The 26,392-nt window shown below is 46.2% G+C and overlaps 1 protein-coding gene across 5 annotated transcripts in view; it reads left to right on the top strand.

The window, feature by feature from the left end:
• Positions 1-26,392, top strand: part of VIT (vitrin) — a 437,052-nt gene that overhangs the window by 397,487 nt on the left and 13,173 nt on the right. For all 5 annotated transcript variants that reach the window (XM_068231965.1, XM_068231964.1, XM_068231966.1 and 2 more), the window contains one exon: positions 25,262-25,488. In XM_068231965.1, the coding sequence (XP_068088066.1) occupies positions 25,262-25,488 (227 nt within the window). The remainder of the gene's footprint in view (positions 1-25,261; positions 25,489-26,392) is intronic.

Raw genomic sequence — 26,392 nt, 5'->3', positions numbered from 1 at the left:
TGTAAAAAAACGCTAATGTGAACCGGGCCTAATGTATCACACGCATATTCAATTTTTTTCCCCCAATTATGAAAAAAATGATTAAAAACTATGAAAAAATTGCTTTGGTTTATAAATCAAGAAACTGACAATCTACCCTACACTATTCAATTTTAATAAAATTGGATCAGAAAAATCCACCACTCCCAATATTCTTACTGTATTGAAAAAAAAATTCTCAAACAAATGAAATAAATGCTTTTTATTCTTCTGTATAACTGATAATTTTTATCAAATTGAGGTAAAATTGGATCATTTTTTGGCATGGGGCCACCTTTAGATTTTAACTCCTAACTTGTTTTATTCAAATATTCAGGTACCATTATTGAATACTCACAGTTTCTTCATGCATTCCTGTAAATGATTCAGCACCAGTGTACATGTTTGCTGGTTTGATTGTTGCTTGCACTCCAATCTCCTCTTCACACTGTGGCTCCTGCTTTTCTACTTTGTGCTGAAGTCCCTGTGCAACAAGCCCAAAAGTAAGAGTCACTAAGGGCCATTTCCTATTAACTTTTCTCCTGAGTTTTATTCAAAGAGATAATTTTTTATTTAATCTAAAAAATATTTTTTTTAGTATTTAGCACCTAAAAAGTACTAAAAAGTAGGTAAAAAAGGTAGTATCAAAATCATTTTGTGCAATTTATTGCATGATGGGAGCTCTAAAACTATTTTATTGATAACATTGTAAAATATCTACTTGGAGAAAACTCATTAGAAAAGTTAATAGAATATGGCCCTATGGCCCATATGCAATTAACTTTTTCTCCTAGGAAATCATTTGCATAATCTGTTTAAAATACATTATAAAGAGAATCTGTACTGTCCGATTTGTACAATAAAAACATACCAATCGAGTCACTGATCTCCTGGATCCCTCTTTGCCGTTTCCCACGCTCCCTGCCGTGATCCTGGCTTTTAATCGCCAGTTTTAGGCAGCGTTTACAAACAAAAAACATGGCTGCTAACCAGGAAGTGATGTTTGTATATATATATATATATATATATATATATATATATATATATAGATATATATATATAGATATATATATATAGATAGTTACAGTATACTACAAGTTTTTATTACATAGTGAACTCCAGTCAGGGATTCTCAGTTTCTCAGCATGGGAAGCTCCCTTCCCCCTCAGACAAGCTGAAATTGAAAGCAGAGAGCTGTCTGTGACTAATAAACAAAGCACACACACAGAGCCTGCAGGGGGCGTGGAGGGGGCATGCATAACTTCTCCCTATCACAGCAGAGGCAGTGCATTTCTCTCTGGCTCGCCAAAGAAAAGAGGATTAGATATATTACAGAGACAGTGCAGCTAGAAAAGGCTGCAGTAATTCAGACCACATTAGAACAGGTATAGGAACTTATAGGATAGAAGAAATAAGGCTGACAATTTTGTTATAGAGTCTCTTTAAGCATTTTACAGATGAAAAAAGTACATAAAAATTGGTGAAAAAGTACAAAATTGTTTTGAGTTATTTCTTGCTGGTGGTTTAAAAGGCATTTTATGGCAAGGTGTGAAAATATCACCTAGGAGAAATTGCAGGAGAAAAAGTGAATTGCATATGGGTAAAATTGTGCCATAAGAGGCGATAACATGCTGATGTGAACAATCCCATTTGGTGCACTTTGATGCATGTTGTGTAGCTTTTACAATTTGAGGCTTTCTGTGGGTTTTCTCTGAGCATTCAGGTTTCCTCCCACATCCTAAAAATGCATACAGTTAGGTTAATTAGCTTACCCCTAAAGAAAATTGGCCCCAGACTGATGAACATATGACTATGGTAGTGATATCTGAGGTAACAAGACCATATACTGTGTAAAGTGATAGTGCTAAATAAATAATAATATACAGTCTTGTATATTGCCTTTTCCTGACAGTATCAAAAAGCAGCCACTAGATAACAACTATAAAAATGAATATATAAACTTTAAAAAAAAGTGTCAAGTTTATGGGTAATATTTGCATTGCTTTTGAGAAACTGCTGTTGCATAAATTAAATGCATGCTCTTTAAAGGGGCACTATGGCGTAAAATTTTAAATATGTGCAAACATATACAAATAAGAAGTACGTCTTTTCCAGAGTAAAATGTGTCATAAATTACTTTTCTCCTATGTTGCTGTCACTTACAGTAGGTAGTAGAAATCTGAAAGAAGTGACTTTGGCTTTTATTCTTTATAAAGATATTTCGTAATAAAGGATTTAAACAATGATGCTGGCCAGCTTCCCTGCACCCTACACAGTTTTTTGGCAGTTGAACTGCCATTCACTAAGGGTCCTTTTACACTTAATCAGTTGCTCTCAATTAAAACGGAAAGAAAACTGATTTTCAAAGTAAGTCCTATGTTTTCCTATGGTACCTTTCACACTTAATGCGCTTTAACTGAAATCTTCTTCCCAATGCACTGCTGTGGAAAAAACGTGTACTAACGCATACCAACTGATTAAAGTGGTCTAACACCCAGCATTTCAACTTCGCTTTAAAAGATTACTTACAGCTTATAAACTATTATGCCAGATTTTTTTTTTAGCAGAAATTCACTGAATGGATTAAACATGACATTTTAGTGCTGCATTTAGCTAGAAATCCTCCTCCGTGCTTGCTTGTTTAGTTACAAATGTATCTATCTACAATGTAACAAACAAACACTGCTTTGAGAGAACAAAGAGGGCTTCCCCAGCAGGCTTTTCAAAGGTCTATTTGTATTCCAAATAAAGATACATTTGTAACTAAAAGATAAGAACAGATGCGGATTCCTAGTTGAATCCAACACTAAAATGTCATGTTTAACCCATTCAGTGAATTTCTGCTTTAAAAAAAATCTGGCATAATAGTTTGTAAGCTGTAAGCAATCTTTTAAAGCAAAGTTGTAATGCTGGGTGTTAAAGGGAATGTCCAAGCAAAATAAAAAAAATGAGTTTTACTTACCTGGGGCTTCTACCAGCCCCCTGCAGCCATCCTGTGCCCTCGTAGTTACTCATTGCTGCTCCAGTCCCCCGCTGGCAGCTTGCCGACCTAGGAGGTCGGCGGGACACATTGCGTACATTTGTACGCATTCCCGCTTGTGCAGGAACATTAACACATACATTTTTACGCATTACTGGTTCAATGCGTAAACATTGAACCAGTAACGCGTAAAGATGTATGTGTTAATGTTCCTGCAGTAGCGAGAATGCGTAAAAATGTACGCAATGTGGCCCGCCGACCTCCGAGGTCGGCAAGCTGCCAGCGGGGGACTGGAGCAGCAGTGAGTGACTACGAGGGCACAGGATGGCTGCCTGGGGCTCGTAGAAGCCCCAGGTAAGTGAAACTAATTTTTTTATTTTGCTTGAACCTTCCCTTTAAACCGCTTTAACCACTTCAGGACCACAGTCTTTTCGCCCCTTAAGGACCAGAGCCTTTTTCTCCATTCAGACCACTGCAGCTTTCACGGTTTATTGCTCGCTCATACAACCTACCACCTAAATGAATTTTACCTCCTTTTCTTGTCACTAATAAAGCTTTCTTTTGCTGCTATTTGATTGCTCCTGCGATTTTTACTTTTTATTATATTCATCAAAAAAGACATGAATTTTGGCAAAAAAATGATTTTTTTCACTTTCTGTGCTGACATTTTTCAAATAAAGTAAAATTTCTGTATACATACAGCGCGAAAAATGTGGACAAACATGTTTTGGATAAAAAAAAACCCATTCAGTGTATATTTATTGGTTTGGGTAAAAGTTATAGCGTTTACAAACTATGGTGCAAAAAGTGAATTTTCCCATTTTCAAGCATCTATGACTTTTCTGACCCCCTGTCATGTTTCATGAGGGGCTAGAATTCCAGGATAGTATAAATACCCCCCAAATGACCCCATTTTGGAAAGAAGACATCCCAAAGTATTCACTGAGAGGCATAGTGAGTTCATAGAAGATATTATTTTTTGTCACAAGTAAGCGGAAAATGACATTTTGTGACAAAAAAATAAAAAAAAAAAAGTTTCCATTTCTTCTAACTTGCGACAAAAAAAAATGAAATCTGCCACGGACTCACCATGCCCCTCTCTGAATACCTTGAAGGGTCTACTTTTCAAAATGGGGTCATTTGTGGGGTGTGTTAACTGTCCTGACATTTTGGGGGTGCTAAATTGTAAGCACCCCTGTAAAGCCTAAAGGTGCTCATTGGACTTTGGACCCCTTAGCGCAGTTAGGCTGCAAAAAAGTGCCACACATGTGGTATTGCCGTACTCAGGAGAAGTAGTATAATGTGTTTTGGGGTGTATTTTTACACATACCCATGCTGGGTGGGAGAAATAACTCTGTAAATGGACAATTGTGTGTAAAAAAATCAAAAGATTGTCATTTACAGAGGTATTTCTCCCACCCAGCATAGGTATGTGTAAAAATACACCCCAAAACACATTATACTACTTCTCCCGAGTACGGCGATACCACATGTGTGGCACTTTTTTGCACCCTAACTGCGCTAAGGGGCCCAGAGTCCAATGAGTACCTTTAGGCTTTACAGGGGTGCTCAAAATTTAGCACCCCGCCCACTTGCCAGGACAGTTAACAAACCCCACAAATGACCCCATTTTGGAAAGAATACACGCTAAGGTATTCCATGAGGGCCATGGTGAGTTCATAGAAAATTTTATTTTTTGTCACAAGTTAGCGGAAAATGACATTTTGTGAAAAAAAAAAAAAAAACACAAAACCACAATTTCTGCTAACTTGTGACAAAAAAATAAAACATTCTATGAACTCACCATGCACCTCACGGAATACTTTGGGGTGTCCTCTTTCCAAAATGGCATCATTCGTGGGGTCTGTCCTGGCATTTTAGGGTCTCTGCAATCATTACATGTATGGCCAGTATTAGGAGTTTCTGCTATACTCCTTATATTGGGCATAAGGGTAATGCACTGTGGGCTGAAAGGAAAAATGAACGTCAAACAATCAATCAATGTGGATGCCAAAAAATTTTGAAAAAAAAAAAAGAGGAGGAAGGCGTCTGCCAGGACATAGGAGCTGCCGCCCCAAAAATCCAAACCCACCAGCTCGTATGCCCTGGCAAACCTGATTTATCCATTCACACTGATCGATGTGGATGAACAAATCATTGCCAGAGTTCTTTTTTGATACAAAGTGTTTGCCAAAGCATATGAATCCCCAACACCACTCCTCGGCCCATATGCCTCGGCAAACGTATCTTTTTGACTGCGGAGGAGAAATCTCGTCCTGCAGCGCTACATGCACCGACTTGTGTGTAAGCTGACAGGTGCGCAATGTTCTGTCAGGATGCACCATCAGTGCTGCAGCTGATTGGTCGGTCTGGATAGAAAAAAAGACAAAACAATACAAAAAAGAGGAGGAAGGCGTCTGCCAGGACATAGGAGCTGCCGCCCCAAAAATCCAAACCCACCAGCTCGTATGCCCTGGCAAACCTGATTTATCCATTCACACTGATCGATGTGGATGAACAAATCATTGCCAGAGTTCTTTTTTGATACAAAGTGTTTGCCAAAGCATATGAATCCCCAACACCACTCCTCGGCCCATATGCCTCGGCAAACGTATCTTTTTGACTGCGGAGGAGAAATCTCGTCCTGCAGCGCTGCATGCACCGACTTGTGTGTAAGCTGACAGACGCGCAACGTTCTGTCAGGATGCACCATCAGTACTGCAGCTGGTTAGTCGTTCGCTCGGTCCACCTGGAAGGTTATTGGATGGAAAAAGAGAAAAAAAAACCCAAAAAACAAGCAAGCAGCAAAGCAATTACTTCATTAACATTAATAACCTTTGAACTTTTTTAATAAAAAACTTAACATTGCAAACCAAACATTAACTTCTTTGCTTACCTGTTTTTTTTTTTTTTTTTTAACTTACCTCCCGAGGACAAACCTCTCCTCCCCCATGGAACAATGTGCGAAGTGCAAATCGCACAGAGTTGTGGCGAAATACATTACGCAATTTGTCCCAAGTGAAAGGAGAGGTTTCTGGCAGCCCTGTGTATTAGGGTCTCTGGAAACCCGATGTTTGGTTTCACACTGCATATTGACATATCCGGTGGGTCGAGCCCGCCGCACCGTATCGTCCAAAACAGACCTTCAGGCAATACCACAAGAGTAGCATTCGGCCTAGTAATGAACTGCGTCGCCATAGACTAACATGACTTCCGCGCCGATCGATATTGCCACAGAAGCCACGCAGTAACGTAGGCATGCACTAGCGTTAAGTCAAGCACTTCCGGCGTAGGGGGGGACCGCAAAGTGTGACTTTTGCTAGGCATTTTGCCCTAACGCATCGCAGCAGTGTGAAATAGCACTGAGAGACCCTTGTGTGCCTACCGCTGTGTGTGGAGTTCCCTATTCTCTAATAGTGTACCTGCTCGTGGTACCTCTCAAAACACTCCCCTAGGCATAGGCCAGGCTGGTCAGGACAGGTGGGACAATAAACAGTGGTGTCACGCCTTATTCCAGCCCTGCTGCAGACACGACAGCGTTTTCTTCGGATTCGTTGACCTGGGGTAGTCGGAATTGGATAGGCGTAATGCCTTCCATGTAGCCGGCTAGTTGCATCTTGGGGTTGGGCCACGGCACCTCCTGGATACAGGAGTTCCATCACGATCTGTTTATTAAATTGAATAAACGAGCCAGTTCTCCCAGCCTTACTGTAGAGAACAAAGCTGTTGTAAATTGCCAATTGAATGAGGTAAAAAGACACTTTTTTATACCAGCGTCTTGTTTTTCGGGCAACTAAATAGGGCGCTAACCTCTGGTCATTGAAGTCCACCCCTCCCATGTTAGTATTATACTCGTGGACGACAAGGGGTTTTTCAATGACCTTAGTTCGCCGTTGAATTTCAACTGTCGTGTCTGCGTGAATGGTGGACAGGAAGTAAACCTCCCTCTTGTCCTTCCATTTCACCGCGAGCAGGTCGTCAGCACACAAGGCGGCCCTCTGCCCCCGTTGAAGTTTGGTGGTAATGAGCCGTTGGGGGAAGCCCCGGCGACTAGGCCGCACGGTGCCACAGCATCGGATTTTTTCTATTTTTAAGTGCTGAAAGAGGGCCACACTTGTGTAATAATTGTCCACAAAAAGATGGTACCCCTTCTGGAACAAGGGTGACACCAAGTCCCACACAACCTTTCCACTGCTCCCCAGGTAGTCAGGGCATCCGACCGGCTCCAATTTTGAGTCTTTTCCCTCATAGACCCTAAAATAAGATGTATAGCCTGTGGCCCTTTCACAGAGCTTATACAGTTTCACCCCATACCGGGCGCGCTTGTTTGGGATGTACTGTTTGATGCGAAGGCGCCCGGTAAAGCGTATGAGGGACTCGTCTACGCAGATGTCCTGGTCAGGGGTATAAGCATCTGCAAATCTGGATGACAGGTGGTCTATGAGGGGTCGAATTTTGTGGAGCCGGTCAAAAGCAGGGTGGTCACTTCGATGACAGGTTTCGTTGTCATTGAAGTGCAGGAAGCTCAGGATGTTCTCAAATCGTGTCCTGGACATGGCAGCAGAGTACAGGGGAACATGATGTGCTGGGTCCGTAGACCAATAAGACCGCAACACATTCTGCTTTACTAGTCCCGTGTGAAGGAGAAGGCCCAAAAAATTTTTCATTTCGGAAACTTGGACTGGTTTCCACCGAAAAGGCTGGGCAAGGTACTTTTCTGGATTGGCGGTTATATATTGTGTGGCCTTACGGTTGGTCTCTGCCACAATTAAGTCCAAGAGATCCTGGGTGAAGAACAGATAGAAAAAGTCTAGGGCCGATCCTAGATTATCTGTCTCCACCTGGACTCCAGACTGGGCGGTGAAAGGGGGAAGTACGGGTGCGGCGGAATCAGGGGATTGCCAATTTGGGTTTGCCAGCACCTCTGGTAAATTAGGGGTAGTACGGGCCCGTCTTCTTGGTGGCTGCGACTGGGATCTTACTGCACGTGCCACCGAACCAGTTTCAACTTCCATGCTGGTGCTCGCCACTTCACCAGGGTCTACGGAAGTACTGGTGCTAGGTCCAGGAGATGTTGTGCTGCTGGTGCCTGCCCCACTATGAAATCTCAGACCAGCACGAACACCACTCTGCTGCCCTTGAGGCTGATCCTGCGCCACCTGCGGTCCAACAACATGGGGTGTGGTACGCCTGGCTTTAGCCGGGACCTCAACCTCGTCATCACTATCGGTCAGTGAGCCACTGCTCAATTCAGGTTCAAACTCTGACCCGGAAGATTCGTCGAATGAGGCGTCCCAATCGTCCTCATCCGACTGGGCCATGTACCTGAGAACCTCATCATCGGAATACCCCTTTCTTGCCATGGTGGGCTGCTAAATTTAGGGGGTATTCCTCTGAGACTACGCAGAAAAAAAGAGCACCTACCTAGCAAAAGGGAGTATTTGAGAGGTAGAAAGCTGTGCTCACTGAGTTTTGATAAAAAAAATAAATCAAAACTGAGGTTTACAGTGCCACAGCTATTGTACAGTGTTTTTTGCAGTGATCAGAAAAAAAATTCTGTCACTGCGGTGGGGCGGGCTGAACGCAAGTGCAGGCGAACGATCAGGCCTGATCGGGCAAACACTGCGTTTTTTTTTTGTGGATCCTAGTGACCCTAATAGATCTGACTGCGATCAGTAATGATCACTTACAGATACTATATAGTACCAATGTTGATTAGCGACAGTGATGACGCTAATTAGTGACTGTGGTGCAGTGGGCTGAGCACTAACTGACACTTACAAAGGGGCCTAGCTAACTGGCCTAACTGCTAACACTAGTGATACTAAAAAAGTGACAGTTTTCACTGTTTTTAGATCACTTGGATAGTGACAGGGGGGTGGTGGCGAGTGGGGAATCGGAGGCAATCAGAAACAATCACAGGACAATCAAAGGCAATCACAGGGCAATCGCAGGCCAATCACAGGGCACTCAATTCCCGGGACAATCAAAGTCAATCACAGGGCAATCAAACCAATCACGACACAATCAAAGCCGATCACAGGCCAATCAAAGCAAATCACAGGCCAATCACAGGCCAATCACAGGGCAATCAAACCAATCACGACACAATCAAAGCCGATCACAGGCCAATCACAGGGCAATCACGGGACAATCAAAGCCGATCACGGGACAATCAAAGCCGATCACGGGACAATCAAAGACGATCACAGGCCAATCAAAGGGCAATCACGGGACAATCAAAAAAATCACGGGACAATCAAATACAATTACAGCACAATGAAATTGAATGTCAGCACAATGAAATTGAATGTCAGCACAATCAAATACAATTGCAGCACAATCAAATACAATGCACTGGGAAGGTGATTGGGGGGGGGGGGGGGGGCTGAGGGCGATCTAAGGGTGTGGGGGGTTGATTAGGTGCCCGCACGGGGCAGACTGGGTCCTGATCTGGTGGGTGGCAGACACAGGGGGTGACGATAGGAGATCAGTGAGGGATTACAGGGGAGAATAGATGTAAACAATGCACTGGGGAGGTTATCAGGAGGGGGGGGTCTGAGGGCAATCTGAGGGTCTGGGTGGGTGATCAGGTGCCCCCAAGGGACAGTTTAGGGTCTGCGCTGATGGGTGGTGGTGACAAGGGGTGATAGACAGGTGATAGATGGGTGATAGACAGGTGATCAGTGGGTAAGACAGCTATATAGCTGTATACAGCATACAGGGGGGTGGTCTGGGAGGGGGGTCTGGGGGGGATCTGAGGGTAGGGGGGGTGATCAGGGGACCCTAGGAGGCAGTTAGGGACCTAACCTAGGGGATAGCGTCCCTAGATAGTGACAGGGAGTGATTGATGGGTTTTTAGGTGGGTGGTGGGGTGCAGATGCTGGTGTGCTGGGGTGGTCAGGGGGGGTTCTGAGGGCTGGGGTGGGCGATCGGGGGGTCTGTGTGGGGCAAAGTGTGTTTTGCTTTCACCTAGCTAATGGCTGCCGTCCTCTCTGATGGTCGCACGACGAGTGACCATCAGCGGAGGAGGCAGCCAGTATAATACACTTTGTTACAATAACAAAGTGTATTATACTCCTCTGATTGGCCGGATCGCCGCATTTGAAACCCGCCGGCGCTGCTAATTGGCCGGCGGGTTTCCGTGCAGAGTGGGCGGAGCCTATTGCCGGCGGCGATCGCGTCATTGATGACGCGATCGCCGCACAGCCACCGCTGATGCCTCCCCCGCCGATGGGCGTATTGCGGTTGTTTGGGCCCGGACTTTGCCGCCGCCCATCGGCTGGGGGCGGTCGTTAAGTGGTTAAAGGGACACTTAAGTCAAACAAACAAAAAATGAGTTTTACTCACTTAGGGCTTCCAATAGCCCCCTGCAGCTGTCCGGTGCCCTCGCTGTCTCCCTCTGATCCTCCTGGCCCCGCCGGCAGCCACTTCCTGTTTCGGTGACAGGAGCTGACAGGCTGGGGACGTGAGTGATTCTTCGCGTTCCCAGACACATTAGCACCCTCTATGCTGCTATATGGTATATGATATATGCTATAGCAGCATAGATGGCACTATTGTGGCCAGGAACGCGAAGAATCACTCGCGTCCCCAGCCTGTCAGCTCCTGTCACCGAAACAGGAAGTGGCTTCCGGCGGGGCCAGGAGGATCGGAGGGAGATGGCGATGGCACCGGACAGTTGCAGGGGGCTATTGGAAGCCCCAGGTGAGTAAAACTAGTTGTTGTTTTTTTTACTTAAGTGTCCCTTTAAGTGTAAAAGGGCCCTAAGTGCTTTTGAAAATAAATAAATCCCTGTGAATCCCCTATGAAGAGATGGACTAGGCCAAAACTTGTCGCATCTGTCAGATTTCTACTACCTGCTGTAAGTGACAGCAACATAGGAGAAAAGTAATTTATGGCTCATTTCACTCTGGAAAAAATTTACTTCTTATTTGTATTTGTTTGCACATATTTTAAATTCTACAATTTTTCACCATAGTGCCCTTTTAACCATTTCAGCCCACGGTTATTTTTCACCTTATGGACGAGAGGAATTTTCACCTGTCAGCGCTTCTCCCTTTCATTCCCCAATAACTTTATCACTACTTATCACAGCGAAATGAGCAAAACCTTGTTTTTTCCACCACCAATTTGGCTTTCTTTGGGTGGTAAATGATGCTAAGAATTATTTTATTCTAAATGTATTATAATGGGAATAATAAGAAAAAAAATGGAAAAATGCATTATTTTTCGGTTTTCAGCCATTACAGTTTTAAAATAATTAATGCTACTATAATTAAAATCCACACATTTTATTTGGCCATTTGTCCCGGTTATTGCAATGTTAAAATTATACCCCTAGTGTAATGTATGGTGACAATATTTTATTCATCTATCACTAATTTTAGCCCATTATTTGTTAATTATATGTCCTCTTGACATAAGTAATCATTTATTTTTATTCCCCAAAGTCGGTGTGTTTTACTATTTGGCCATTTGATGTCCCTACTGAGCAAAAATCTCATTAGCGTACAATGGTCTCAATTCACTAAGCTTAACTCCTGTCTTTAATAACTCTTCTGAGCTGTTTTACAGTTATCACAATTATATCACCATGGTGATAACTGTAAAACAGCTCAGAAGAGTTATTAAAGACAGGAGTTAAGCTTAGTGAATTGAGGCCATTAATGTACGCTAATTGGGATACAATGTGTCACTACAATGTAACCAGGGAAGTGACGTAGGCTTCCATCGGAAGCCTCCGATCCCAGTGGCAGCGGGGAGGTTATGAATGGAACATTGTTTCCGGGCGGCGGAAACCGGCGGAAATCGCGGCGGGAGATAGCGTGGCGGCACCATTTACAGAATAAACACTGTTTTTGAACAAAAGCAGTTTTTATTCACGGCGGACATGTACGGATTGGCACATGGTACTTTTGTCCCCTGCAGCCAATCCCCCCTGCTAGCAGCAGCAGCGCGATCGCGGGCATCTGCCCACAGGATTGCCTGCAGACCCCCCAAGCTGCAGGGACGTGACTAGCGCATCCCTGCGTGAAGCACAAGTCTGCGTGACTGAAATGGTTAAAGAGCAACTGCCGTAAAAATCTTAAAATTTAAAACACATACAAATAAGAAGTACATTTCTTCCAGAGTAAAATGAGCCATAAATTACTTCTCTCCTATGTTGCTGTCACTTAAAGTAGTAGAAATCTGACATTACAGACAGGTTTTGGACTAGGCCATCTCCTTATGGGGGGTTCTCAGCATGGCCTTTATTCTTTATAAAGAAGGTCCCTGAAAAACATTTATACAAAGATGCTGACTAGCCTCCCTGCTCACCGTAAACTTTTTTGGCATTTGGACGGAGCAACTGCTATTCACTAAGTGCATTTTGAAAATAAAGAAATCCCTGTGAACCCCCCAAAAGGAGGTGGGCTAGTCCAAAACCTGTTGGTTCTGTCAGATTTCTACTACCTACTGTAAGTGACAGCAGCATAGGAGAAAAGTAATTTATGGCTCATTTTACTCTGGAAGAAATGTACTTCTTAATTGTATACATTTACATATATTTTAAATTTTAATATTTTCGCGACAGAGGTCCTTTAAGTAAATGCATTGTACTAACTAAGTATAATCTGCAGGTCTAGTCAGTACACCCACTTTTACTTTGCAAGTGTAAATATTGTTACTAAAAATCTCAGGTGGAAGAAGAATATTCTAAGCAAGGCTGTCTTTAATATTGTACTTAAAGCGGAACTGAAGATTAGAATAAAAACATTTTTACCTGGGGTTTCCCCAAGCCCCCAGCAGCCGTCCTCTCCCGCGCCGGTCCTGCACGATCCTCTGTTTTCCCGCTGCCAGCTAATTTCATTACCGTCAACTTGTAAGTTGACGGCAACTGCACCTGCACGCCCCGGGCCACACGTATCCTTCTTTGCGTTACTGTCCACTGCAAGACGGTCAAGCAAAGAAAAATATGCGTGGCCCAAGGTGCACAGGCACAGTTGCAATGAAACTAGCTGGCAGCGGGAGAACGGAGGATCGGTAGGACCGGCGCAGGAGTCCTAGACATGGCCCGAATAGTTTGCTGGCGAACGGTTACCAGCAAACTGTGGTGGTTTGCGTTCGCTGAGAACCGTGAACTTTTCCGAAAGTTCAATTCGCCCCCATAGTGCATCATGAGGGTGTGATGTAGAGGTGACCTTCTACATCACAGTCAGCAGGCACATTGTAGCTAGAGGTGTAGCGAACGGTTCGCCGGCGAATGGTTCCAGGCGAACTTCGAGGGTTCGCGTTCGCCTGCACCAGGCGAACTTTTGCGGAAGTTCGATTCGCCCCATAATGCACTATGAGGATCAACTTTGACCCTCTGCATCACAGTCAGCAGGCACATTGTAGCCATTCAGGCTACACTAAGCCCTGGAGCCCCACCCCCCCTTATATAAGGCAGCCTCCGGCGGCCATTACAGTCACTCGTCTGCCTGCTATTAGACAGACTAGGGAGAGCTGCGGCAGACTTGTTCTTCTAGGGACAGATTAGTTAGGTTCTTGGCTGCTTAGCTTGCTCCTGGATGATTGTTATTGCTTTTATAGCACCCAGCAACAGCTCTTGTCAGAGCTCATCCTGTACTTTTTTTTTTTCTGTGTGTCAAACTGACACTTTTGTTGCATGCACAGCATTGCTAATTGATAGTGTGTGTGCCACTGCCAGCAGCCCAGTACATTCAGTGACTACCTGTGTGTGTGACAGGGAGCTGCACATTGTACTACCCAGTACTGCATATACCCCAGTACCTGTTGTGTATACTTAACCCACCTCATCACTGCATATACCTAGCTTTGTGTTGAGTGAACCCAGCTCACTGCATCTTTATACCTGTGGTGTTGGGTGAGAACCCACCTGGCCACCTCACTGCATCTAACTACCGGTTGTGTTGAGTGAGAACCCACCTCACTGCATCTTAAGTACCTTCACTGTTCAGTGAACCCAGCTCACTGCATCTAACTACCCAGTACCTGTTGTGTATACTTAACCCACCTCATCACTGCATATACCTAGCGTTGTGTTGAGTGAACCCAGCTCACTGCATCTAAATACCTGTTGTGTTGAGTGAGAACCCACCTAGCCACCTCACTGCATCTAACTACCGGTTGGGTTGAGTGAGAACCCACCTCACTGCATCTTAAGTACCTTCACTGTTCAGTGAACCCAGCTCACTGCATCTAACTACCCAGTACCTGTTGTGTATACTTAACCCACCTCATCACTGCATATACCTAGCGTTGTGTTGAGTGAACCCAGCTCACTGCATCTAAATACCTGTTGTGTTGAGTGAGAACCCACCTGGCCACCTCACTGCATCTAACTACCGGTTGTGTTGAGTGAGAACCCACCTCACTGCATATAGCTAGCATTCCCCCGAAATGGACAAAATGGACAAACCAGGTAGAGGAAGAGGTAGAGGCAGGCCCAGAGGAAGGCCACCAGGCACCGGCAGGTCTGTGCGAGGTGGTGTTTCTCTGATTTTGTGCGGACCTGCCCCAAAATACAGTGCTCAGAAGAAGGCACGTGCCATCACTTCCCAAAATCGTGAGGAGGTGATTGAGTTTTTAACACAGAACACCTCATCTCCCGCAGCTACCAGCGCTACAACAAGCACCACATCCCCTGCATTTGACACTTCGCAGGAGATATTTGGTGGTGGTGGTGAAATCACTGATTCCCAGCCACTACTGCCACAACAACGAGAAGGCGCAGGTACACCACCTTGCTGAGTTAGGTGGCGATAATATGGACGTAACGTGTGTGGATGGGGATGATGGTGGACCACCTGAAGTTGGTGCACTTGAGGAGGTGTCTGAAGAAAGCACAGCTGGCCAGGAGGATTATGATGACGATTATACGGATACCACATATGTTCCCGGTAGAGAAGATGACCAGGGGGACAGTTCAGAGGAGGAGTCAGAGGAGACAACTCCATGATAGAAGCAGAGGGAGCTCGTCCTCAGAAACAGCTGGGGGCAGTGTCCGGAGCCATGTATCGCCATGGCCAGCCAGCACACATGCCCTTCAACATCAGCTGCTGATGCCACCATAGCGTCATCAGCCCAGGGGGGCTCAGCGGTTTGGAAATTTTTTCACGTGTGTGTCTCAGATTGGAGCATCTGTTGTCTCTGCCAGCAAAAACTGAGCCGTGGAAAGGCCAACTCTCACGTAGGGACAAGTGCCTTACGAAGGCACCTGGAGAGAAGGCACAAACAGCTATGGCAAGAACACCTGAGGAAAAGCAGCACCCCTCAAAAGACAAGCCACCCTCCTTCTCCTCTTCCTCCTTCAGGTGCATCGTCTTCATCCACTTTCTCCCTTGCACCTTCACAGCCACCCTCCTCCACACCGCCTCTTCCCTTGAGCGGTTCCTTCTCCTCTGCCCACAGCAGTACCCAGCTGTCCGTGAAGGAAGTATTTGAGCGGAAGAAGCAAATGTCTGCCAGTCACCCTCTTGCCCGGCGTCTGACAGCTGGCGTGGCGGAACTATTAGCTCGCCAGCTATTACCATACAAGCTGGTGGAGTCTGAGGTTTTCCGTAAGTTTGTGGCCATTGGTACACCGCAGTGGAAGATACCAGGCCGCAATTATTTTTCACAAAAGGCCATACCCAAACTCTACCGTGCAGTTGAGAGGCAAGTGGTGTCATCTCTGGCACACAGCGTTGGGTCAAGGGTCCACCTGACCACGGATGCCTGGTCTGCCAAGCACGGGCAGGGCCACTACATTACATACACAGCCCATTGGGTCAACCTGGTGACCGATGGCAGCAAGCAGGGAGTACGTGGCTGCGCAGCAGACCGACTTGTCACACCTCCATGGCTTGCAGGCAGGCCTCCAGCCACCTCCTCTCCACCTGCTCCCACCGCTTCGCTGTCGTCATCCTCCTCCTCCTCCTTGGCTGGTGCCACGATCTCCTCTCCAGCTACACAGCCCCAGCACCCCAGGGCCTATGCTGCATGCCAGGTACGACGGTGTCACGCAGTGTTAGACATGTCTTGCATGGTGGGGTGTGTGACAACGGCAGCAATCTGATTGCTGCGTTGAATTTGGGAAAGCTGACACACATACCCTGCATGGCACATGTGCTGAATCTGGTCGTGCAAAGATTTGTGTCCAAGTACCCAGGCTTAGAGGACGTCCTGAAGCAGGCCAGGAAGTTGTGTGGGCATTTCAGGCGCTCTTACAAGGCCATGGCACGCTTTGCGGAGATTCAGCGTAGAAACAACTTGCCGGTGAGACGCCTGATTTGCGATAGCCCGACTCGCTGGAATTCCACCCTGCTGATGTTCTCTCGCCTGCTAGACCAGGAGAAAGCCATCACCCACTACCTGTATCATTACAGTACAAGGACACAATCTGGGAGGATGGGAATGTTGTGGCCCAACAACTGGACACTGATGCGAAATGCATGCAGGGTCATGGAGCCCTTTGAGGAGGTGACCAAACTGGTGAGTCGCGATGAGGGCACCATCAGCGACTTGATCCCCTACGCCTACTTCCTGGAGCGTGCTGTGCGTAGAGTGGTGGATACAGCTGTGGAGGAGCGTGAACGAGAAGAGTTACGGCAGCAGGAGTCGTGGGAGCCATTTACACACGAACCCGATGTTCCCACAACACCTGCGGCAGCACAGAGGGGGGAGGAGGAGGAGGAGGAAGAAGAGGAGTCGTGTGGGGAAGGAGAGGAGTCAGACTCTGATGATGGTGATGATGAGGAAGGTGTTTCTGTGGAGGAGGAAGAGGCGGCGGAAGAAGAACAACCGCGACAGCCGTCACAGGGGGCTTCTGCTGCTCCACGTTCCTGTGGTATTGTTCGTGGCTGGGGGGAGGAAGAGGAGTTGCGTCCCGTCACTCAGGAAGAGCAAGAGGAGATGGAGAGTACGTCTGCATCCAGCTTTGTGCAGATGTCCTCTTTCATGTTGTCCAGCCTGTTGAGGGACCCCCGTATCAAAAAACTCAAGATGAATGACCTGTACTGGGTGGCCACGCTACTAGACCCTCGGTACAGGCACAAAGTGGCGGACCTCTTAGCAACTCAACAAAAGGCGGAAAGGATACAGCACTTGCAGAACAAGCTGTCGATGATGCTTTACAATGCATTTAAGGGTGATGTGGCTGCAAAACGCAATCAAGGTACCACTGGCAGTAACCCTCCTCCTTCCAAGCCCACGCAGGCAAGGACAGGACGCTCCAGTGATCTCAGGGTGATGTCGGACATGCGGACGTTCTTTAGTCCAACTCCTCGCCATAATCCTTCCGGATCCACCCTCCAACAACGCCTGGAGCGGCAGGTAGCCGACTACCTGGCCTTGAGTGTGGATGTAGACTCTGCGAAAAGCGACAATGAACCCTTGGACTACTGGTTGCGCAGGCTTGACCTGTGGCCAGAGCTGTCCCAATTTGCCATACAACTTCTCTCTTGCCCTGCAAGCGTCCTGTCAAAAAGGACCTTCAGTGCAGCTGGAGGCATAGTTTACTGAGAAGAGAAGTCGCCTAAGTCACGACAGTGTTCAGTACCTGACCTTTATCAAGATGAATGAGGAATGGATCCCGGAGGGCTACTGCACGACCGAAGACTAAGTCAGTCCCCACACACAGCATCTCTGCCTGCAGGCCGTTTGACTGCCACCACCAACAGGGTCCAGGACTCTAGGCGGATTCCTGAATTTTTAAGGCCGCTGCTAGCAGCGGCCGCTACACTAATTTTTTTGGTGCGTGTACATGCCTGCCTAATTTTTCTGGCTGCACTGCGGGCGGCTGCAACAACAAAACAAAAGGCATGTACATGTGCCCATCCCCCTTCATGATCATTACCTTGCCGCGGTGAAGGGGCTTGCGCATCACAATGAAGCAATGACCGCCGGCTATTTGAGTGTCTCGGGTGGGGTGGCACACAAAAGATAATAAGGTCGTTGCTTCATTGTGGTCAGACCAAATTTGATCAGCTGGACAGTCACTGTTGTTCTATCATTGAGCTACCACAGCCCAGCGACCATATGGGCTTGAAAAACGCCACGGCCTACACTCTGGCCACGGTGCACACCAGTCCAGTACGGCCGTCGCTACGCAAACAGCTGTTTGCGCTGCGTTACACAGTGAGTTTGGTGTGTCAGTGTGTAGCAGAACTCTAATTACACTCCCTGATTGATGTATACCCATGCAAGACGTTTTAAAGCACTTTAAGCCTGCAATTTAGCATTCAATGTGATTTCTGCCCTTAAAATGCTGCTTTGCGTCAAATCCAGATTTTTCCCTGGGACTTTGGGCATGTATCCCACTCCGCATGCCCCCCTCCAGGTGTTAGACCCCTTGAAACATCTTTCCATCACTTTTGTGGCCAGCATAATTTTTTCTATTTTGAAAGTTCGCATCCCCATTGAAGTCTATTGCGGTTCGCGAACTTTTCCGCGAATCGAACCTTCCGCGGAAGTTCGCGACCCGGTTCGCGAACCAAAAATCGGAGGTTCGCGACATCTCTAATTGTAGCCAATCAGGCTACACTCCCTCCTGGAGCCCCCCCCCCCCGCTTATAAAAGGCAGGCAGCGTCAGGCTTTTCACTCACATCGTGTGCCTGCAGTAATTAGAGAAGCGAGAGCTGCTGTGCAGAGAGAGCTATAGGGAAAGCTTAGTTAGGCTCTTGTAGGTTGCTCCTTGCTGATTCTTGTTGCTAAAAAAGCACCCCTCAACAGCTCTTTTGAGAACTAATCTTGTTCTTGTGATCTATTTTTTTTCTTTTTGTGTGGCCCACTTGCATTATATACAGCCCTGTCAGTCAGTCGCAGCTGGTCTTTGGCCCCTTTATGGTATAATTACTACTGTGCCAGGTGCACATTGTAATACCATCACTGCATATAGCTACCTGTTGTTCACTTCAGTGCACCCACCTACCTACGTGAGCGCGCGCAGTGTGCTATTTAATACCACCAATCACTGTACCTGTTCACGGTACGTGTGTGTGACAGGTGCACATTGTAATACCCATCACTGCATATACCTACCTGTTGTGTTCAGTGCACCCACCTACCTACGTGAGTGCACGCAGTGTGATATACCCCTCCGTGCATACCTGTTAACTGCACCTGTGTGACTGCTCATTGTATTAGTCAGTCAGTCACATGCCTTTTACTTCATCCCCCCCCCCCCCCCAATATGGACAAAACAAAAGGCAGAGGCAGGCCACCTGGCAGGTCTGTTCGAGGTTGCGCTGTCGTGATTTTGTGCGGCCCTCAACCAAAGTACAGTGTTTAGAAGAAGGCATGTGCCATCAACCCCCAATATTGTCAGGCGTAGTTGACTAACACAGAACCCCTCATTTTCTCAGCTTTCGCATGGAAGCGTGACATACCTTCCTCCTCCTGCTCTGATTCTGGCACCTCACTTAACACTCAGTCGGCCCGCCACTACCAAAGTGCCATCACCCCAGGGCTCAGCGGTGTGCACATTTTTTTGTGTCTCTGCCTCAGATGAGAGCAATGCCATCTGTACTCTTTGCCACCAAAATTGAGCAGTGGAAAGACCAAGACCCACGTAGGGACAACTACCTTACGAAGGCACATGATTGCAGAGCACAAACTGCAATGGGATGACCACCTGAGGAAAAGCCACACACAAAAGCAAAGACACACCGCAGTGGAAGATACCAGGCCGCAATTTTTCTCAAAAAAGGCGATACCTACACTGTACCGTGATGTTGAAAAGCAAGTGGTGACATCTCTGGCACACAACGTTGGGTCAAGGGTCCATCTGACCACGGATGCCTGTTTGCAAAGCACGCTCAGGCCTGCCTGAAGACTAAGTCAGTCCCCACACACAGCATCTCTGCCTGCACGCTGTGTGACTGCCTGCCCCAAGACTAAGTCGCTCTCCACACAGCAACTCTGCCCGCAGGCCGTATGACTGCCTTTTCCGCCACCACCAACAGGGTCCAGGACTCCAGGTGGAATCCTGAATTTTCTAGTGCGTGTACATGCCTGCCTAATTTTTCTGGATGCACTGCAGCTACAACAACAAAACAAAAGGCATGTACATGTGCCATTTCCCCTTCATGATCATTACCTTGCCACGGTGAAGGGCTTGCGTATCACAATGAAGCAATGACCACTGGCTATATGAGTGTCTTGGGGGGGGGGGGGCACACCCCTCGATAATAAGGCGCCGTTGCTTCATTGTGGACAGACCAAATTTGATCAGCTGGACAGTCACTGTTCTGTCATTCAGCTACCCTCAGCCCGGCGACCATATGGGCTGGAAAGCCACCATCACCCTGCACTCTCGTCATGGTGTGCGCTAGTCCAGAACTACACAAACAGCTGTTTGCAGTCACTGCATACCTTTCACTGCATCTGTGACTGCACATTGCATTATACCTGGCAGTCAGTGCATACCTTTCACTTGAATGGATGGCAGACTTGCATACCTTTCACTGCATCTGTGACTGCACATTGCATTATACCTGGCAGTCAGTGCATACCTTTCACTTGAATGGATGGCAGACTTGCCCTCCATAACAGATTCTCGTTAAAGGTATTAAAGTTGATTAGTCTCATATACAGCAGGGCCTCGAAAGTACTCCTGTATTGTTATTTTTTTTCACTACCTCGGGACTTGCATGCCATGCCTGCTGCCTTCCTTGGATGTGTGGTGGTGGTGGTAGCCATTTCTTAGGCTCCCACTTCGGACTGGAATCGAACCAGGATTCCCCGGCCATTACCCATGGTCACCATGCTACTGAGAAAGTACCATCGAAAGCTTCACACAGTTGAATGAATGGCAGACTTGCCCTCCATAACAGATTCTCGTTAAAGGCAAGTGGCAAGGGCGTCTGTGTCATTAGGCAACTATAAATGTTTGCCTATGGCGCCGTTGGTGGAAGTGGGTGCTCTCTCGCCCCTCTGTGTGTGTGGTTTTTTTTTTTTCCCTTTCAGCCAGGTCGGCGCCGGCTGTGACAGGCAGCTCAGCCTGTGCCCGGCGCCACCTACTGGTCCGCCCCCTTCCTCTCCTGCTCAGAGCGAGCAGCACGCACATTAGTTTATATGTGCGATGCTGCCGCCTACTGGTCCACCTTCTCTACCCGCCCCCTCTCTGTGCAGAGCGTGCGATCGCCGTACGCTAGTTTGTTGACACGTCGGCGCTGCCCCTAACTCCGCCCCCCACCTGTCACACGTGCTCGCCGCCGCTGCAGATAGATCGTTGGTCGGGGGATCTGCGCCCAGGGAGAGGAGTCTTCTGCAGGTGAGTAAATACTTTTCTTTTTACAGGTTTAGTGAAACACTGTCCGCATTAGGATAATTTTCTGGGGAACGCTGGGCACATTACGATTATTTCCTGGGGAACGCTGGCAACATTACGATTATTTCCTGGGGAATGCTGGCCACATACGATTATTTTCAGGGGAACACTGCCACATTAAGATTATTTCCTGGGGAACGCTGGCAACATTACGATTATTTCCTGGGGAACGCTGGCCACATACGATTATTTTCTGGGGAACGCTGGCCACATTACGATTATTTCCTGGGGAACGCTGGCCACATTACGATTATTTCCTGGGGAAGGCTGGCCACATTATGATTATTTCATGGGGAACGCTGGCCACATTACGATTATTTCCTGGGGAACGCTGGCCACATTACGATTATTTCCTGGGGAACGCTGGCCACATTACGATTATTTCCTGTGGAACGCTGCTGCATTACGATTATTTCCTGGGGAACGCTGGCCACATTACGATTATTTCCTGGGGAACGCTGCTGCATTACGATTATTTCCTGGGGAACGCTGCCGCATTACGATTATTTCCTGGTGAACGCTGGCCACATTATGATTTATTTTCTGGGGAACGCTGGCCACATACGATTATTTTCTGGGGAACGCTGCCACATTAAGATTATTTCCTGGGGAACGCTGGCAACATTACGATTATTTCCTGGGAAACGCTGCCCGCATTACGATTATTTCCTGGTGAACGCTGGCCACATTATGATTATTTCCTGGGGAACACTGGCCACATTATGATTTATTTTCTGGTGAACGCTGGCCACATTACGATTATTTTCTGGTGAACGCTGGCCACATTACGATTATTTTCTGGTGAAAGCTGTCCACATTACGATTATTTCCTGGGGAACGCTGGCAACATTACGATTATTTCCTGGGAAACGCTGCCCGCATTACGATTATTTCCTGGTGAACGCTGGCCACATTATGATTATTTCCTGGGGAACACTGGCCACATTATGATTTACTTTCTGGTGAACGCTGGCCACATTACGATTATTTTCTGGTGAACGCTGGCCACATTACGATTATTTTCTGGTGAAAGCTGTCCACATTATGATTATTTCCTGGTGAACGCTGCCGCATTATGATTATTTCCTGGGGAACGCTGGCCACATTACGATTATTTCCTGGTGAACGCTGGCCACGTTATGATTATTTGCTGGGGAACGCTGGCCACATTATGATTTCTTTCCTGGGGAACGCTGGCCACATTACAATTATTTTCTGGTGAACGCTGTCCACATCACGATTATTTTCTGGTGAACGCTGGCCACATTATGATTATTTCCTGGTGAACGCTGTGGCATTATGATTATTTCCTGGTGAACGCTGCCCACATTACGATTTTCTGGTGAACGCTGCCGCATTATGATTATTTCCTGGTGAATGCTGGCCACATTATGATTATTTCCTGGGGAACGCTGGCCACATTATGAATTATTTTCTGGTGAACGCTGGCCACATTACGATTATTTCCTGGTGAACGCTGGCCACATTACGATAATTTCCTGGTGAACGCTGCCGCATTACGATTATTTTCTGGTGAATGATGGCCACATTACGATTATTTTATGGCGAATCATTGCTGTGTTATGATTATTTTCTGGTGAAAGATTGCCACATTACGTTTATTTTAAGTGAATCATTGCTGCGTTATGATTATTTTCTGGCGAAAGATGGGGGGGGGCGCCACAGGTTTTCTCGCCTGGAGTGACAAAATGGCCTAGAGACGCCCCTGGCAAGTGGTGTAATTTCTGGCACACAGCGTTGGGTCAAGGGTCCATCTGACCACAGATGCCTGGTCTGCAAAGCACGGTCAGGGCAGGTACATTACTTCCAATTCAAAGTCTTGTGCGCTCCTCCCTACACCCAATTAATATATCCACAATCTCTATCTATAATGACTAACAACACCGTTGGATCGCTATATACCTTATTGAGTGTGTACCTCAATGAGACAAGATAAACTAAAAATGTGGCATAGCGCTCAACAACCATAAAATACAGTCCAGAATATTTAAAACATGATCCTAAAATGCAGATAAAAAGTCCAGGTACAAGAGTCCAACATTCGTCAAATCTTCTTTGCACAATGATGATAAACTTTATACGCTCACCAGATCTGTAGGCCAACCTATAATGATCGGCAAAACACGCTTGTGACACTATGTCAGTAATCCCACACGACCATGCTGCTCCAATCACGTATCCTCAATTTTATCACATGGAAAATAAAGCATACATCCATAGGGTAATACTGTTTAGCAGAATGAATCACCACTCCCTATATGGAATTTCTCTCCAGTGGTTCCCTGAGTTTAGAAAACACCCAGTGATACCACCACCATATTTCAATAAAGCCTCTCACCGTATGCCTGTGCTGACCCAGCACAGACCAGCCAAAAGCGCTTGTGTGTAGCAATATCAGTTGCTGTGGGTGTTTTCTAAACTCAGGGAACCACTGGAGAGAAATTCCATATAGGGAGTGGTGATTCATTCTGCTAAACAGTATTACCCTATGGATGTATGTTTTATTTTCCATGTGATAAAATTGAGGATACGTGATTGGAGCAGCATGGTCGTGTGGGATTACTGACATAGTGTCACAAGCGTGTTTTGCCGATCATTATAGGTTGGCCTACAGATCTGGTGAGCGTATAAAGTTTATCATCATTGTGCAAAGAAGATTTGACGAATGTTGGACTCTTGTACCTGGACTTTTTATCTGCATTTTAGGATCATGTTTTAAATATTCTGGACTGTATTTTATGGTTGTTGAGCGCTATGCCACATTTTTAGTTTATCAGGTACATTACTTATACAGCAAATGGGTCCTTACTTGGATGTGTGGTGGTGGTAGCCAGTTCTCAGGCTCCCACTCCGGACTGGAATTGAACCCCGATTCCCCAGCCATTGCCCGTGGTCACAATGGCAGACTTACCCTCCAAAACAGATTCTCGTTACAGGTACTGAACAGCAGCAGAAAATGTAATTAAAAAAAAAAAATAGATGTAAGCTTTAACAATGGTAGAGAAAGAACCTTTGAAAGTTGATAAGGCAGTCAGACATTACCTGATATCACTGAGGAAGAGCAATCTCGCCATGGGGCGCACCAGTCCAGCACGGCCGTCACAACACAAACAGCACAAACAGCTGTTTGCGGTGCTTTACACAGTGAGTTTGGTGTGTCAATGTAAAGCAGTACTAGTCTAATTACACTCCCTGATTGATGTATACACATGCAAGATGTTTTAAAGCACTTTAGGCCTGCAATTTAGCATTCAATGTGATTTCTGCCCTTAAAACGCTGCTTTGCGTCAAATCCGTAATTTTCCCCGGGACTTTTGGCATCTATCCCACTCATCCATGCAAAAACTCAGATGTTAGACCCCTTGAAACATCTTTTCCATCACTTTTGTGGCCAGCATAAGTGTTTCTAGTTTTCAAATGTTTTTTCTAGTTTTTCTATGTTTTCCTTCGGTCTTATACAAGAGTTCAAGTCCACTTTAAAGTGAAGCTGTGTACAAATCCTGTGAAGTAAAGCCAGCTGTGAAAACAATATAAATTGTTGTGGACTGAGATTAAAGCCTTGGTCTTAAAATTCCTGCCTCATTAAACTTGTCCCATTGGCCAACAATTATCCTCTCTAGTTATGCGATATTTGTAACAGTAGCAGTGGAAGTAGACTGCACACCTGTAATGGGAAGGTCTGATGTGCCTGGTCGTAAGAGCCCACTGCACTTAGGCCCAAATCCAACTCAGGAGAAGGTAGAGACCGGCACTATCAAAATGTATTAGAAGCTCTTAATTTATTATAGACACAAAGACATATTGCAATGCAGCAACAACAGCAACGTTTCGTTTCCTAAATTCAGGAACATATTGGAGAGAGTTAAGAATTATGTGATTGTGAAAAAGGAATGATGTAATCAGATAATTGTGATTATCGTTGCAGGAAAGGCACTGTCCTACGTGAACAAGAATTACTTTTCTGATGCCAGTGGGAATAGAGGAGCAGCTCCAAATGTAGCTGTAGTTCTTGTCGATGGCTGGCCCACAGACAAAGTGGAAGAAGCCTCTCGTCTCGCACGGGAGTCAGGGATTAATATTTTCTTTGTGACCATTGAAGGTGCTGATGACAATGAGAAGTCCAGTGTTGTGGAACCAAATTTTGTAGAAAAGGTAAAAACTGGTAAAACATCCTCATGTAAGAAAAGCATCTAAAGGAGAAGTGTCTGCATTGTCTGCAAAGTAAAACCGAGGTGAGAAAAATAAAATCTTTACTCACCAAGGGCTTCTTCCAGCCCCTTGAAGTCTATCAGGTCCCACACTGAAGCTTTGTTCTCCTCCAGAAAGCTGCTTTTAAGCTGGGAATACACTACACAATTTTCTGTTAGATTCTTCTGTTAGATTCTTCTGTTAAGCCGCACCTACACACGTAGATGCGGCCGCGACTCTCCTTATCAATCGAGCCGCTGATGCGGCTCGATTGATAAGATCCGACAGGACGGATCTTGCTTCCGCCGATTCCCTGCTCGCTCCCCGCGAGGGGACAATGGCAGGGAATCGAGCGGAAGATAAGCGGTGCCGGTGGGGACGAGCAGGGAATCGAATGCGGGGACGCGCAAGAGGCCGTCGATCGCCACAACATCTCCCCAGGTAGACGGGGCTTTAGATGTTTCTGTTAGATTTTCTGTTAGAATGCATAATTAGATTATTTTCTGTAGAGAATGGTCATTATCTCTGGTCCATTGTCTTCTGGTTATCTCCTGCTGAGTAGAACAGTGCCTAATTGCTCAGCAGATAGATGGTAAGATAGATACATTTCCAACATGTTGAACTTTATCTATCTGGCAGGTAAATCTAACAGAAAATTGTATGGTATATTCCCAGCATTGCTCAGCAGATAGATGGTAAGATAGATACATTTCCAACATGTTGAACTTTATCTATCTGGCAGGTAAATCTAACAGAAAATTGTATGGTATATTCCCAGCATTAGTTTCAGAAGCTCACCCACCCAGGCTGGGTTGTGTTCTGCTCATGCATGCACATGCGTGCCCGCTGTTATTCAGCACAGAATGCT

This window comes from Hyperolius riggenbachi, chromosome 4, assembly GCF_040937935.1.
Source record: "Hyperolius riggenbachi isolate aHypRig1 chromosome 4, aHypRig1.pri, whole genome shotgun sequence".
NCBI lineage: Eukaryota > Metazoa > Chordata > Amphibia > Anura > Hyperoliidae > Hyperolius > Hyperolius riggenbachi.
The sequence above is the reverse complement of the archived record's forward strand: the minus strand, read 5'-3'. Positions and strand labels throughout refer to the sequence as shown.